We start from the raw sequence: 15,118 nt of genomic DNA on the forward strand, positions 1-15,118 counted from the left end.
GCAGTCAAGTACTCTGAAGTGCTAAGCCATTTTTCCAACCCCTAAGACTGTATCAGAAAGACTTGGGGCTGGATGCAGCAGAATAGTAAAGCACTTGCCTCGCAAGCTCAACACAAGCTACATTCAACACTACAAATAATAAAGAAAAAACAAAACCAAAAACAAATACACATTTTGTTCTGGTTCAAGACAGGGTTTTGCTATGTAGCCCTGGCTGGCCCGGTGCTTTCTATGTAGTCTAGGCTGCCCTCAAATCATAGTAATATCTTGCCTGAGCCTCTCAAATGTTGGGATTACAGGCTTGCATCATCATTTCTAGCTACAGAAAAATGACTTTTAAGGGCTTCTCTATTTAAAATTATACAACACTGGCAAGGGAAACAGAAGATTTAAATAACTAGAAACATTCCATGTTTATACAGAGTTAGGATAGAAAACCCTACTTTTGGGGCTGGAGAGATGGCTCAGTGGTTAAGAGCACTTGGCTGCTCTTCTAGAGGACCCAGGTTGAAGTCCCAGCACCCACATGGCAGCTCACAACTGGCCCTAACTCCAGTTCCAGGGGATCCAACACTTTCCTTAGGTTTCTGTGAGCACCACGCATGGTGGTACACAGACACATCTAGGCAAAACACCCATACATGTAAAATGAAAGAAAAAAAGAAAACCCCACTTCCATACTGATCTGGAGATTCAATCCCCATCAAAATCTGAGCATGTTTTCTAGCAATTTGTCAAGATCAAATACACACACACACATATATATATATTTTTTTTTTTGAGAAAAGGTCTCTTTATATAGTCCTAGCTGTCCTGTAGCTTGGACATATATATGTATTATACATATTAGGGTTAATTTAGTTCCAGACTATATATATGTATACATATACATACACACATATATACATATATAGTTTTTTGGTTTATTTTTTTTTTTTTGAGACAGGGTCTCTCTGTGTAGTCCTGGCTATCCTCAAACTCACAGAACTCTACCTGCCTCTGCCTCCCAAGTGCTGGGATGAAAGGTGTGTGCCACCACATCAGGCACAAATTTATCTTAATACTGATAAAGAAATAGAAAGGATTCAGAATATCCAAGGCAAATTCAAAATAGGATAATTTATTCAACTTTCTAAACATACCATAAAGCGTAATAATAAAACAATTGGTAAAAATGGGCATACACACACACACACACATCAATCCAACCAAATTAAAAGCATAGAAATAAACCTTTCCATTTACAGTAAACTGATTTTCAACAAGGTGCCAAGGTAACCCAACAAGGACAGTTTTCTCAACAAAGTGATTTAACTACGTGGTAACCATATTCTCAAGTAACATTAGACCATACACAAAAATAATAAATTCTAAATGAACCACAGATTAAAGAAAACAAAAGCTGAAACTAAAATCCTTAGAAGAAAAACTGTCATTTTGAGTTAGATGAATTTGTTTTAGATAGGCCACCGAAAATTAACCCATTAAAATTAATAAATATCATAAAAATTTAAAAATTAACGCTTCTAGGCCATGGACAGGCGGAAAATCTTGTAAATGATGTACATAGTAAGGGACTGGTCCAGGATCCATAGACTCTTACAACTTAACGAGACCGCAAACATCCCAGGTAACAAATGGGCAAGGCCTGGGGGTGGCTCAGCTGTAGAGCACTAGGTTCAATCCCATGTGGAGAAGTGATGTAAAAGATTTGTACACTCATATCACCAGAAACGACGTAGACAGATACACAAATGGCACATTAGACAATGTTAGGGAAATGCAAATCAAAGCTACAGTGAGGCTCCACTACACACGAGAACGACTAAACAACAAAACCAAACCAGGCAAGTGTGGACCAGGATACGGAGAAACTGAAATCTTCTCATTTCCCTGATGGGAATGTGAAATGACACAGCCACTTTTGGGAAGTTTGGTAGTAGCTTAAAAAATTAAACATAAACTTACTGGCCAGTACTTCCAACTCTAGTCATCAACTCAACAGAAAGAAGTATACTCAAAGCCTTGAACGTGAATGTTCACAGCAATTTTAACCACAATAGCTGTCTTATTCCTGGTTTTACCTTCCACAGTTTGAGCTACCTACTGTCAACTAAGGTCTGAAAGTACTAAACAGAAAATTCCAGACATAAATGATGTATAACTCTGACTTTCATTACTACATATTAGCATAAATGTTCTACTTTATTATTAAAGATTCTTGCTCACCCCACCCCAGGGTCTCAGGCGCCCCAGGATAATCTTGAACTTCTGCTCTTCCCACCTCTTGAGTGTAGCACTACTTGGTTTATGTGGAATTGAGCACTGAACCCAAGGCTTTAGGTACGCTAGGCAAACAGCCTACCACCCAATCTAGATCACCACTCCGTCAACCTTACTGTCTAATGTACAAATTATACTCTGCTGTAAGATATACAAGTTAAAAAAAAAAGTATAGAGTTGGGCTTGATGGCACAGGCCTATAATAATTTAGTTACTTTAAAGGCTGAGGCAGGAGATCACCAAGTTCAAGACCTGCCTGGCTACAGCATGAATTCAAAGCCAGCCTGCACAACCTAGTGAGACTGTCTCAAAATAGTAAAAAGAGGCCTGGGCCCCAGGTTCAATTCCTAGTACACAAATCAATGAAAACACAGAGTTCTGTGCTGGCAGGGTTCCAAGCTTCTCAGTGAACTTGGAAACACATCCTTAGATTGGGGATAGGACTACTATACCTTAAAACTGAAAACTCAAAGACCCAAACATTAGTAAAAGCTGAAAAAGAAGAAGAAGAAGAAGAAGAAGAAGAAGAAGAAGAAGAAGAAGAAGAAGAAGAAGAAGAGAAGAGAAGAAGAAAAGAAGAGAAGGAGAAGGAAAGAAGAAGAAGAAGAAGAAGAAGAAGAAGAAGAAGAAGAAGAAGAAGAAGAAGAAGAAGAAGAAGAAGAAAGATGTAGTTTTCCATACATTGGGACATACTATCAGCAAGAAAAAAGAACTACTAATACACATTACAGAAGGCCTGAGCCAGATACACTATAGACAAAGTAAAAGAAGCCGGATGCAGAGGTTTACATAACACTGTAATACATGGAATACAGCAAAGGAAAGCTACAGAGACAGAAGTCAGATTATGGTGTTTTGGCTGTGGGAACAAGGGCCTGGCCTGATTTCATCACTCCCTTGACCAATGTGAGGGAACTTGGGTAGAGAGCTGTTCTGTAACACTGTGTCACTGTGGTGACAAGGGCACACGTTTATATATAGCTAAAGGTCACTGCAGTGCACATTCACAATGATGATTTGTAGTATGAAAGTACATCGTAATATGCCTGGACAAAAAGGAACCAGCCGGAAAGGGTAGAGGCAAAAGGATGTGGCAATGTGATAGCAATCAGAGAAGCTGGGTGATAAGTGACAATGGCTGTACTCTACCTTTATGCTGTGCTGGCTGAAATTATCGTAACAAGCTGGGCTTTTACTTTCGTTTGTTTTGAGACAGGGTCTTACCAGGTAGTGTTGGCTTGCCTGGAACTCCCTATGTAGACCAGGCTGGTCTTAAACTCACAGAGATCCACCTACCTTTGTGCACACCGCCCCCAACTCCAGTGCTACGATTAAAGGGATGTTCCACCAGACCCAATCTATAACAAGGTTTTAAAAGGAGAATTGTATATGTATAAATTATTATAGAGATATAGTGTTATAAGTAAAAAACAATTTATCTTGATACATGGATAAGGGGCAGTCAAGTGACTTATTTTTAACTTTCTGAGTTTGTTGCCATTTTTCTATCTGTGGAGGTCAGAGGATAACTCTGTAGATTCCATTCTCTTCTTCTACCTTTGCTTGGGATAGAACTCAGGTTGTCTGGCTCCCAAGGCAAGTATTCCCAAGGCAAGTACTATTTCCAGCTTTCTGACCTAGCCTTTTAAAAAATTAACAAAATTGCACACATTCATTATGTATTTAGTAATATTTTTATATTTTCATGTACGTGTACCATCATTATATATAATGATACATACATATGTTAAAAATAATTTAAGACAGAGTCTCACATAGCCCCTGCTGGCCTTGAACTTGTTATACAGTCAAGAAACTTTGAACTTCTGATCCTCCTGCCTTCATCACCCAAATGCCAGGATTACAGGTGTGCACCACTGTGACCAGATGATACGGTGCTGAAGGCAGAACCCCGGGCCTCATGCTTGCTAGGCCAGCACTTTGCCAGCTGAGCTACATCTCCAGCAATACATTGGTATTTCAAGGGAAGGAAACGCGTTGCCTGTAAAAACACCTAGACGGCAGGCATAAGGAATATCTAGCACAGAGACGTTTGGCCAGCAGGTCTGCAGGTAACTAAACCAGCAACTCTAACTTTGGGAGAGCGTCAGAGAAGCTGATAAAGCTACACATTAAAAATAAATAAGTAAGTAAGTAAACAAATAATAATAAAAAGCTACACATCCTGTCAAAGCCCTAGTATGTAGGCTGTTACACGATTCCAGGAGCCTTGAAGACAGGTCCCTGACAACCTGACAGAATGGTGGCCTCTGGTTCACTTCTGTAAAAGGTAGTAGAAGACCTGTTTGTTGGAAAACTCCCATCTTGTTCCTTGACCTTTTTTCAAAATTAGTATTATTAGATCTATTTTATTTATGAGTGTTTCGTCTGGCAATGTGTATCTGTGCACCACATGCATGTCTGATGTCTGAGGAGGTCAAAAGAGGGCATCAGTTCTCCTGAAACTGGACTTACAGATGGCTGGGAGCTACCACGTAGGTGCTGGGAATGGAATCCAGGTACCCTGCAAGAACAAGTGCTCTTAACCACTGAGCCATCTTCCTGCCCCTTGTCCCTTGACTTTTAACTGGTCACCTTGGTAACTCCTGTGTAAAGCTCAAGTACAAAAGGACAGCCATGTACAGAGCAGGAGGTGAGTTCTAAGAGCTAAACAGCAGCCCTCTCCACAGCACTCTGCTTTACTTGGTGCCCAGATCACAAGACTGCAGCGGCAGCCTGTCAAGGAACCAGATGATGGCAATCGAGAACTCTGTGCAGGTAACCTAACCCTCCAGCCCTGGCAAAAGTACCGGTGACCTGGAAAGCTGAAAAGCTCAAGGGACCCAAGAATCAGTCTCTCTCTGATTGGCTTTTCAATTCTAGGGCCTGGAATTTCAGAAAAACCCCCACCACACACCCAGCAGCAGCAGCAGCTGCAGCAACAGCAACAACCTAAGAGAAGGCTACTAGGAAAATAAAATATTCTTTATCCTGCTATTTTTGCCCTACCCAGTTTAAAGGCTGTGAACAGTTAACCTCTCCCCCCCAAAAATAGGGAGTTTCTCCCGAGAACTGAATTGTTCATTCATTGGCATTTTTGTGACAGAAGTTAACCTCTTCTTTTCTGGAGCCCTCCACCTCTCCAACTCTTTCCTATAAATAGCATCACCTAGCCACAGAGCTGGGGCCAATCTTGAAAAGGCCAGTCCTGTTCCTTCCTCCAGCAAAAGCAGCCCCTCCCTCACGGTAGACCAGCGTCTGCTATTGTGTTTTTTCTCACTAAACCAGCAACCACTTTAAGGTCAGTTAGTAACTACTCCCCAGATTAAGGAACTCAAGCACTGAGTGGGGGCGGGAGGCTCCCACGACACTGTTGGCCAACAGTTAACTGACAGCAACTATCCAATCAGTTAAAGAATTCAGCCACAAGTGAATGAAGGCTAATGACAAGTAAAGATCACATACCAAGAAGCCCTGTGGAGCTAGAGAACTCTCCCAGCTACAAGAAAACACAACAAAACAGCCAGAACTAAATTAGCCACTGGCAAACTCTGAAAATGCAGCCTTTATTTCAGAACACAGACACAGCAGCTGTTGAACAGACATAAAAAGGCTCAAAACTGCTGGGGGAGGTGGTGAGGGCTAGGGGAAGGCCTGCAGCAGACGATATCCAGGCGGAACCAACTCTCTTCCCAAAGCTCTAAGTAGCCAGACTTAACCCTGAAAGAGGGGGAGTGCAGGAATGACTGCTCTTCCCAGCCCTCAGGGGGAATTTATGGAAGACCTCCTAGCAATGGCAGTACGCTCAGCCAGTGCAGGTCCACAGCACTTCAAATCTGAGGATACAAAGGGACAGGGACTCATTATTATAATTCTTTTGAGGAGTCTCATCCCCAGTTCAAAACTATGGAAATGAATTCAGTAAGGGACGCTGGGTCAGCTCTGAAGTTGGGTGGAGGTGGCGGTTTGCATTAACACTGTGAACGCATGCAATGTCCTGAACTTGTACAAATAGTTAAAAAGGCAAATTTTCTGTCTATTTCACCACAATAAAAATATTAAGAAAAAATAACAGGCTTAAAAAGAAGCTTGTCTACAGTCACAAAAGTAATTCTAACCCGGGCTTACACGCCCAGCCTTAGGCCTGGACCTCAAAGCCTGGCAGGCCTGGCAGTTTAAGGCATCAGATGTAGTGAGAAATCATAATGGACATATTGAATGGCACAGAGGAAGCAATGAAGAAGAATGAGGCAGAACTGAGAAGTCTTGGGTGCACCACCCCCCACCCCCCAAATTCTGGGAAACAACAGCGACAGCAAATGGTTCAGGGATCAAAGCAGGTTAGAAGGTAGTGGCCCCTACCATTCATCTGTGGCCAGATGGTCCTGCTCATCCTAGGTCCTTCCCACCTTCCTGCCAGTGCCCAGAGATCAAAACTCAACCTTCTCCAACATTCTGCAACCTGCTTCTTTAACTCCAAGATCAAAGAGGACCTTTTGTCCAAGTTGTAAAACAGAGACCAAGAGGCAACTAAATGCTGTCTCCTCTGCACTTCCTGTGGGCTGAGGGCCTCCTTTAAAAGGGACTTCTCAGAGAAACACATCAACCAAGGCTTAGTATAGGCACTCAGTTCCCAGGATACAGTGGCTCCTGCAGAATAGGTACTAAGTGAGACAACTCAAGGAGCCAGACAGAAAACATAGCCAACATAACACTCTGGAGGGAGCACAAGAATGGCGATGGGTACAAACAGATCCAACTGCACAGCACATTAGCAAAAGCAGACTCAATGTAAATACTCGCTGCAGAACTTTCCACTCGGAACTTAGAAACCATGAAGTCCAAGCCCTCATTCATTCATTCATTCATTCATTCATTCATTTATTTTGGAGACACAGTTTCCTTATATCCCTGGCTGTCCTGGGACTCAAAGATCCACCTTCCCTCTGCCTCCTGAGTGCTGGGATTAAAGGTGTCTGCCACAACTACCCAGCATTTTTTAAAGGTAGACCTCTCTCTCCTCTCTCTGTGTGTGTGTGTGTGTCTGTATGTCTGTGTCTGTCTCTCCCAACCCCAGCTGGCCTGGAACTCCTTGTGTAGACCAAGCTGGCAGAACTCCCAGTGCTAGGGCTTGTGCTACCACCCCCAGCTGAAGTTCAAATCTTAGTGTCATATATGACATGTACACATACAACAGACCAAGAAAGCCAAGTCCATTTGCCAGGCCACATAGGAAAACAATGACTGCTGGAACGAGCCATGCTGCTGCCTCCCTCATGCTCTGAAAGCCCAAAGGAGACAGATGCTGCTACCACATGAAACCAGAGACAGAGGACCGTCCTGAACCCTGTTGCAGGACATGTCCATCCAACTGCCCTACTAGTACTGCTTCTATTGACTCCGAAGAACTTTGGTGTCAGACAATCAATTATTCTGCCCTACATGGAATAAAACCCTTCAAAATAGGGTAAACTAGCCAGTGGCACACACCTGTAATCCCAGCACTTGGGGAGGCGGAGCACTCAGGACAGCCAAGCAGCTAAGGCTACACAGAGAAACCCTGTCTGAGGTGTGTGTGTAACACAAACAAAAAACAAAACCAAAAAAGGGTACACTGACCCAGGAACTCTACTCCAATGCATATACCCTAGAATACTGAAAACATGTTTATGCAAAACACACGCACATAGTTCACAGCAGTATTACTCCAAACAGCTAATATATGAGACAGTCCCAATCAACCGATGATGGGGATAAAGAAAGTGTGGTCTAGCCACTCAATAGGAATGGTTTAACCATTTCCTAGTATAAAGTACTGGGAAAACTACACATGAATGAAATTTTAAAGTATCATGGAAAAGTAAAAGCAGCTAGACTTGAAAAACTACATATTGTAAATTCTCTTTATATGAAATGAGAAAAGGTAACTCCTCAAAGACAGAAAACTTTCTGGTTGCCAGGAATAGGTGGAGCAGAGCGTGGGAATGATGGGAATGCTTCCTTTTAGGTTGATGGGAATGTTCTGGAACTAAACAGGGACCCTCTAAATACACCAAAACCCACTGAACTGTGAACTTTAGAAGAGCTTAGTGTGATGGCTCATAGCCATCTGTTATGGCAGTTCTGACCATCTCTTCTGGTATTCTCAGGTCCCAGCATCTATAGGGTGCACATATATGCACACAGGCAAGCACTCACACACAGAAAACGGAAAAAGATCTTTTAACAAAAGGCAATTTGTAGTCTATGAATCATGGCAATTTGTAGTCTATGAATCACATCCATAGAAACAAAACTGTAAGAAAGGCTGATACAGTGTGAAGGAAATGATATATAAAGGAAGTAGAGTATTATATGCCTATGAATGTAATCAATGGACATTTCCCAAGTTCCATTAAAATATTCCCAAGAGCAGTTTTCTGAAAGTAGATATTAGTCTGCTTCTCAATTCTGACCCAGTCAGATGAATTCTATCCTGTAACTTTATGGGGTGGTCTAATTTAATCCAGGGCAGAAGGTAAACTCCTGGTTTCCCTTTCCGATTGCCAGAGAAGTCTTACTCTGCAAAATCAGGAAACACTCACTGTTGTGCTTAGCAGACCTGGGTAGCATTTGCTCAACTCTTAGGGAAAAGCCATTCGTGAAAGTAAAAGAGGGAGGGGAAAGCCCATGTACTGTATATCCACAACTCTAACTTTTAAAGCAAAACAGCCTCCCCAAATCCCTAGCTCGTTCCCATGGCCACTGAGTGCACTAGCTCAGTTCTTCTTTGTATGACTTGCCTCAGAAGCTGACCCACCCAAAATGATTGTGAAACAGTGGAATAGCTTACGTGTATGAGGGGAGGGGAACAGCACTGATTTCTGTGCAGTAACATGCTTGGCAAACTAAATTCACGTCTATCTATAATTCCACGTCTACCTCTGTACAAACTTGCTTCTGTGCCTTTTCATTAAGCTTGCAGTTTCTTGTGTGCCTTTAAACTGGCCTCTGTATACAACATTCTCCATTTATATTATCTATTATCTACCTACCTACTTAACTATCTACCTACTTACTTACTATCTATCTACCTATCTACCTACTTACCAATCTAGATTATCTCTCTGTGTAACCTTAGCTCTCCTAGAACTCACAATCTAGACCAAGCGGCCTTGAACTCAGAGAGATGCCCATACCTCAGGAGCCCAGGTGCTACATTCTCCATTTACTGAAAGGTATAAACAGATTCCCATGGTCTATCTATACACTAAGAGTGAGCTGGCTTCCCTAATGTGTTGTCCCAGTGGGGTAGGAAGTGAAGCCAACCTAACATGACAATCCGTTTCAAAACATACCACACAGATTGCAAACTGAGCTACGACACGCACCGGCACCGGTCAAAAGCACACTTCTAGAACCCGAGTTCTTATCTGTCTCTGGTTTCGTCTTTTGATCACTGTTTCCTACTCCACATTTCCCCATGTTTCTGGTGTTGTAGCCTTCTGTATATTCATTCCTTAAACACTCCATTTGGCCTTCATGCTTGCCATCTTCTTTGCCTGGGCCATTCTTTGTAAAGTTGGTTTTTGTTGTCAACGAGGCCTCAACTTTCTGTGAGAAGGCTCTGCCATTCCATGCCAAATAGTTAGGCTGCCTAGTCACCACCACAGCATTTAGCACAGCATTTAGCACCAGACATTATTCTACTCACGAACTCACTGCAGGTTTCCTCGAATGAGAAAAGGTCCACAAGGGTGGGTCCATGACCTTCTGACAACTACACACCTAGTTCCTGGCACTAACTGGGCACTCAAATATTTGCTGATCAAAGAAATGTATGCCAGAAACACATATTGCTAACTTATAAACTTTAAAAACTGTTTACGGGGCTGGAATTTCCCAGTTCAGTGTTATAAATGCCACCTTACTGAACTCTCTATGGCCAAGAAAGGGCGTGACTTCCTGTCCTCACATCTGCCTTGTTCTGAATGTGGTGAAGGAGAAAAAAGGTTTCAACATCCCACTTTAGGGATTTGCCCCACTTCATGATTCAGGTTGCAGTCTGAGGCCACAGAAACCAAGTAAAACATTTCCCTCACCCCAGCAGAGCCAGGGATCAAACTTAGGCTCTAGTGTGGGCTCAGCAAGTGCTGGATACCAATGAGCCATGAAATCTTTTACCTGACTTCTGGAGTTATTTAAGAAATAAAGAAAGAAAGAAAACGGCTAAGTCAGCAGGCTGCTAACAGAGGGCAAGCCTCTGGTTAGCTATCCTGGCCCTGTTTAGAGAAAACCAACACGGAATAGCTTAAGCAAGAATTTTCCTTTGGTAGAGTCAAATGCCACAAGCTTTTTCTCTGAGTCTTTCTTGTCATTCACTACCAAGATGAAATTAAATTTATCTTCTGAGGAAGCAATATACAGCACCAGCCAGGAAAATTCACTTTAGATCTTTGTTCTCGTTCCTTGTTTGAGCTGAACTTCTCTTAGAAAATCCATTCCTTCAAAAACTTAATTTTGTGGTTCCACAACACAAGCTAACAAGTTGTGGCCCATCCTCCAGGTCTATGACCTCCACTTTCATCCACAAAGAGACTCGATTCTAGTCAGCTTCATGACAGTGAGCCTGCATCCACGAGGAGCTGTACGGCATGGGAAGGAGATGCAGACAGGTAGGGGTCAGAGGTTTTCCTAAACAGTAACGCCGGGACCACCTCCATTATAAACACGGGGCTGCTGGCGAAAGTGTGGATTCCTGACAATTGCCTAACCCCTGAGGTACTGCAATCTTTGGGAAACGAGGCGCAGGAAACTGCATTGTAACCTGTCTCCCTACCAACAACCCAAGATTCCCGTGCACAGCGAAGTTTAAGAACCAATCGGATAAAATCAGGAGAGACGAGTTTTGACAGAAAAGGCAACTGGGAAGGGCTTGGGGATGGATGATGGGCACGGCAGCAATCAAGCGGGGTGAGATATGGGGACAGCTGAGGGTGCAGTTAAGGACAAGGCTCGGGCTGGTTCGAAGCGAAGCAGCACCCACAGATGGTCAGATGATGGATATGTGGGTATGAACGTGAGGAGGAGTGAAGGTAGAAATAACGGGGAACTCTCGGGACGAGACAAGACCGGGAGGGGAGAACTGGGACATAGGGTGACAAGGGGTGGGAACGAACGCCAAAATGAAAATCGCGAAGACAGTAGCCGAGGTCTTCCTTCCCAGCGGCACCTCCCCTAAAACTCCAGGCCCTGACAAGCCTAGTTGCCATGCCAAGGCTAGATAAAGGGATTTTTGTGAGAGGCCAACCCAGTCAAGGGTAACCGAGCAGGGGTTCCTGGGGGAGGCGGAGGACCAGGCATGGGGCGCCGGAAGGTCCTGGGCTATCCAGGGAGACCCTGCTCCTGCTCCGGTTCCCGGAGTCTCCTTCACTCACCACCGCCGCCTCCATCTTGGATCCACGTGTCGCCGTGATGACGTCAGCGGAAGTGGTGCTTCCGTGGGTGCAGACAGTAACTCCACAAAGGGGTCGCCGTGCTTCAGTTGCTTTTGTAATCGCAGTAGTGAAGAGGTAAAGGAGACTTAATTTCTCCTTGGCAAACTGGTCGTAGCAGTGAGGTCTCTGACTAGGTGAAGAGAAAGTACGGTGTAACTATTAGAGCCATATTAACTTCTGGCAGACACTGCTCCTCCCCCTACTCCTTTTGCATTGTGGGTAATGGGGGGGTGTGGAAACATGCGCACTCGCTGGATGCCATCTTTACTATTGGCAGAAAGACCCGTTGCTGGGGTTACCCGAGCCCTTAATTGTGAGACAGAAGGCTTGGTAAACCCTCTCTGACGACAGCTGGATTCAGAGTAATTTGTAATTATAGGTTTAAATATTTATTTGACTATTGTATATCCTTACTAATCGGCCGTAATCCCTATGAGGGTAGAACTCAGTCTGTCTTCTTGCCCTGCCTTTTTGTCATCTGTAAAATGGTGCAGAGATTTCTAGATTATTTTTATACTTGGCTTATGTTGAGTATTCGCTGGTACAGTCTTAAGTATTCGATAAATAATTGTCGTTATATAAATTATGAACATGCCTTCACACATTATGGTAGGTGCCCCAAACAATACATCTTGCTAAAAGAGTGGATGAAAAGCAGCACACTTAGTGAAAGGAGACATGTTTTTAATTTGAATTTTTTTTTATAATTTATTCACTTTACGCCTGATTGAAGCCACCTCCCTCGTCTCCTCCCAGTCCACCGTCCCTCCCTTTTCCTCCTTATCTCTCTCCCCTATTCTTTTTAATGTGGGCTTCTCCATTCTTACTGACTTGAAGCAACTCCCTTAACCATCTTAAACTTCAGTGTCCAGTATTGGCTTAAAAAGTGTGTACGCTTTTAAGGGGGACGGAGGGAGGACTCTAAGGATCATAGTGGATAAAGACTTTATTTAGTCCATATATGTCACCGTAAATTGTATTTAGAGCCAGTGCTGTCTTCTTAGATGGACCCAAAAAAGTTGTTAAAAGAGTAGTAATGAGTCTGAGCGCCATGGTGCACACCTGTAATCTCAGCACTCGGAGGCAGAGGCGGGCAGTTCTCTGAAGTTCCAGGCCAGCCGCGTCTACAAAGTGAATCCAGGACAGCAAGGCTGCACAGAGAAACCTGATCTCGAAAAGCAAAAACAAACAAAAAGAGTAGTGATGAGGTCTGTGGAGATAGTTCATCTGGCAGAGTGGCTACCTAATTCTTTTTTTGTGTTGTTTTTGTTTTTCAAGACAGGGTTTTGCTGTGTAGCCTTGGCTCTCCTGGACCATGGCTTTGTAGATCATGCTGGCCTCGAACTCACAGATACCTGCCTGCCTCTGCCTCCCTGAGTGCTGGTGAACCCTTTAATCCCAGTGATGGAGGAGGCAGAGGCAGGAAGATTTCTGTGAGTTTAAGGCCAGCCTGGTCTACAGAGTGAGTTCCAGGACAGCCAAGACTATAGATAGATAAGAAAGGAAAACAACTCCTGAAGCCAGACAGAGTGGCATATGCTTATAAATCTTAAACAAGAAGAAGAGCCAAGAAGCTCACTACCTTGGACCACATGATCCTTTCCAGATGGTTTCCAGATCCTTTCCAGATCCTTTCCTTTTCAGCTGCTTGTTTCCTATCTTAAAGGTGTATATGAGAGTAGAGTTCCCGGAAACTACTTTATACACTTACTTAAACTCATTGACCAGGAGCCAGGTGCGGTGGCACACACCTGTGATCCCACACTGTGGGCGGCAGAGGCAGGCAGATCTCTGTGAGTTCGAGGCCAGCCTGGTCTACAAGGTAAGTCCAGAACAGCCAAGACTCACAAAGAAACTCTATCAAAAAAAAAAGTCACTGACCAGAACTTAATTTCATGTCTTTATTTTGCTTTGAGAGGGAGAATTAGTGTGACCTTCATTCTAGGTGATTATGTGGCCCTGAAAAAAATAAATGTTTTTTTTTTTTTTTTCTAGAAGAAGCAGACTGGGTATGGAAACAACTGCTGTTCACTGTGACCCCTCAAAAGGAAGGGAACACAGAGTGAAAACTGATAGAGCCTCATGTCACAATATACTATGGTGCAGACAGACACATGAAAATATTGAGGCCTCAGGTAGGGGAATAAGGAGGTAGATTCATTCCAAATCGCAGGCTAAAATGAACCAAATGCTTTTCTTGCCCCTGAACTTAGTGGCAGAGCCAGGTTAAGTAAGCCACCCGTGCCTTCCCTTCCTTCTGCCCCCTTCCAGGCGATGAATGCTTACTGCTTTTCTATGGAATGGCTAACATGAAATGTATCTCCACCTTTTGGGCTTTGTTTATTAAATTTAATTTTTTTTCTTTTGAGTCAGGGTTTCACTATCTAGCCAGTAACTCCATAGAGAGGCAAACCAGACTGGCCTTGAACTAACAAAGATCCATCCATTTGCCTCTCCCTCCCAAGTACTGGAACTACACCCAGCCTAGACTTAATTTTTTAACATCATGATTTGAATGTGTCCTCCCAAAGCTCATGTGTTGAAAACTTAGTCTCTAAATGCAGCAGTGTTTAGAGACCTGACTTTTAAGGGATGAAATCAGGGGATATAGCTCAATTGCTAGGGTGCCTGCCTAACAACCATGAGGCCCTGGGTTCAATTCCCAGCACTGCATAAACCCTTAACACATACCTGCAATCCCAGCACTCAGGAAGTAGAGGTCCCCTTCAGCTTCACAGCAAGTTCCAGGATGTCTTGGGTTTTGGGAGCTCCTGTCTCAACAAACATACAAATGCCCCTATGAATGGATTAGCAGTTATTGTCAGAGTAAGCTATTGGTTCCCAATGAGAGGATGGCTCTGAGTGCCTACCATACCCATGCCCCTTCACAGGTGCTCTTCTGTATTCAGGGGTATGATGTAACAAGAAGACCCTTGCCCTAGGCAGACCCTTCTGCCCCTAGGGATTTTCATTTCTGAACTACGGAATGTTTCATAAATTTGTGTGCCATCCTTGTGCAGGGGCCATGCTAATCTCTGCATTGATCCAATCTTAGTATACGTGTTTCTGAAGTGAGCGTTCGGGCCCCTAGAACTCTTAAAATTTCCGTTCTTTACAAATTACCCAGCCTCAGTAGTTCTGTTACAGTAATAGCAAATGGACTGAAGCAGGTTTAAATATAGCATACTGAATGGAAAGAATAGAAGTTTACGTAACTTTCCATCCTCCACTTGGTTTTCCCTGTCATGGAAATGGGTGGTCCATTTGTGAAAGCTACTGAGCCAGTAGTGCTGTATTACCAACTCAAATCCACACATTAGCTCAGGGTCCACTCTTCTCTTCCTCCTCCTCTCCTCTGT

The 15,118-nt window shown here is 43.5% G+C and overlaps 1 protein-coding gene and 1 non-coding gene across 3 annotated transcripts in view; both read right to left on the reverse strand.

Moving 5' to 3' along the window:
• Nucleotides 1-11,899, reverse strand: part of Tm9sf4 (transmembrane 9 superfamily member 4) — a 47,297-nt gene extending 35,398 nt beyond the window's left edge. The window contains exon 1 of one of the 2 annotated variants that reach the window (XM_021639697.2): nucleotides 11,700-11,899. In XM_021639697.2, coding sequence (XP_021495372.1) covers nucleotides 11,700-11,714 — 15 coding nt within the window. In that variant the 5' untranslated portion in view covers nucleotides 11,715-11,899. The remainder of the gene's footprint in view (nucleotides 1-11,699) is intronic. The other variant, XM_021639698.2, reaches the window with a different exon arrangement.
• Nucleotides 11,900-14,734: 2,835 nt separating this feature from the next.
• On the reverse strand, nucleotides 14,735-14,836 carry LOC132653925 (U6 spliceosomal RNA). Its single transcript, XR_009591745.1, has one exon. It is a non-coding gene; the product is annotated as a U6 spliceosomal RNA (small nuclear RNA).
• Between the last annotated feature and the right edge of the window lie 282 nt (nucleotides 14,837-15,118).

This window comes from Meriones unguiculatus, chromosome 4, assembly GCF_030254825.1.
Source record: "Meriones unguiculatus strain TT.TT164.6M chromosome 4, Bangor_MerUng_6.1, whole genome shotgun sequence".
In the NCBI taxonomy this organism is placed as follows: Eukaryota; Metazoa; Chordata; class Mammalia; order Rodentia; family Muridae; genus Meriones; species Meriones unguiculatus.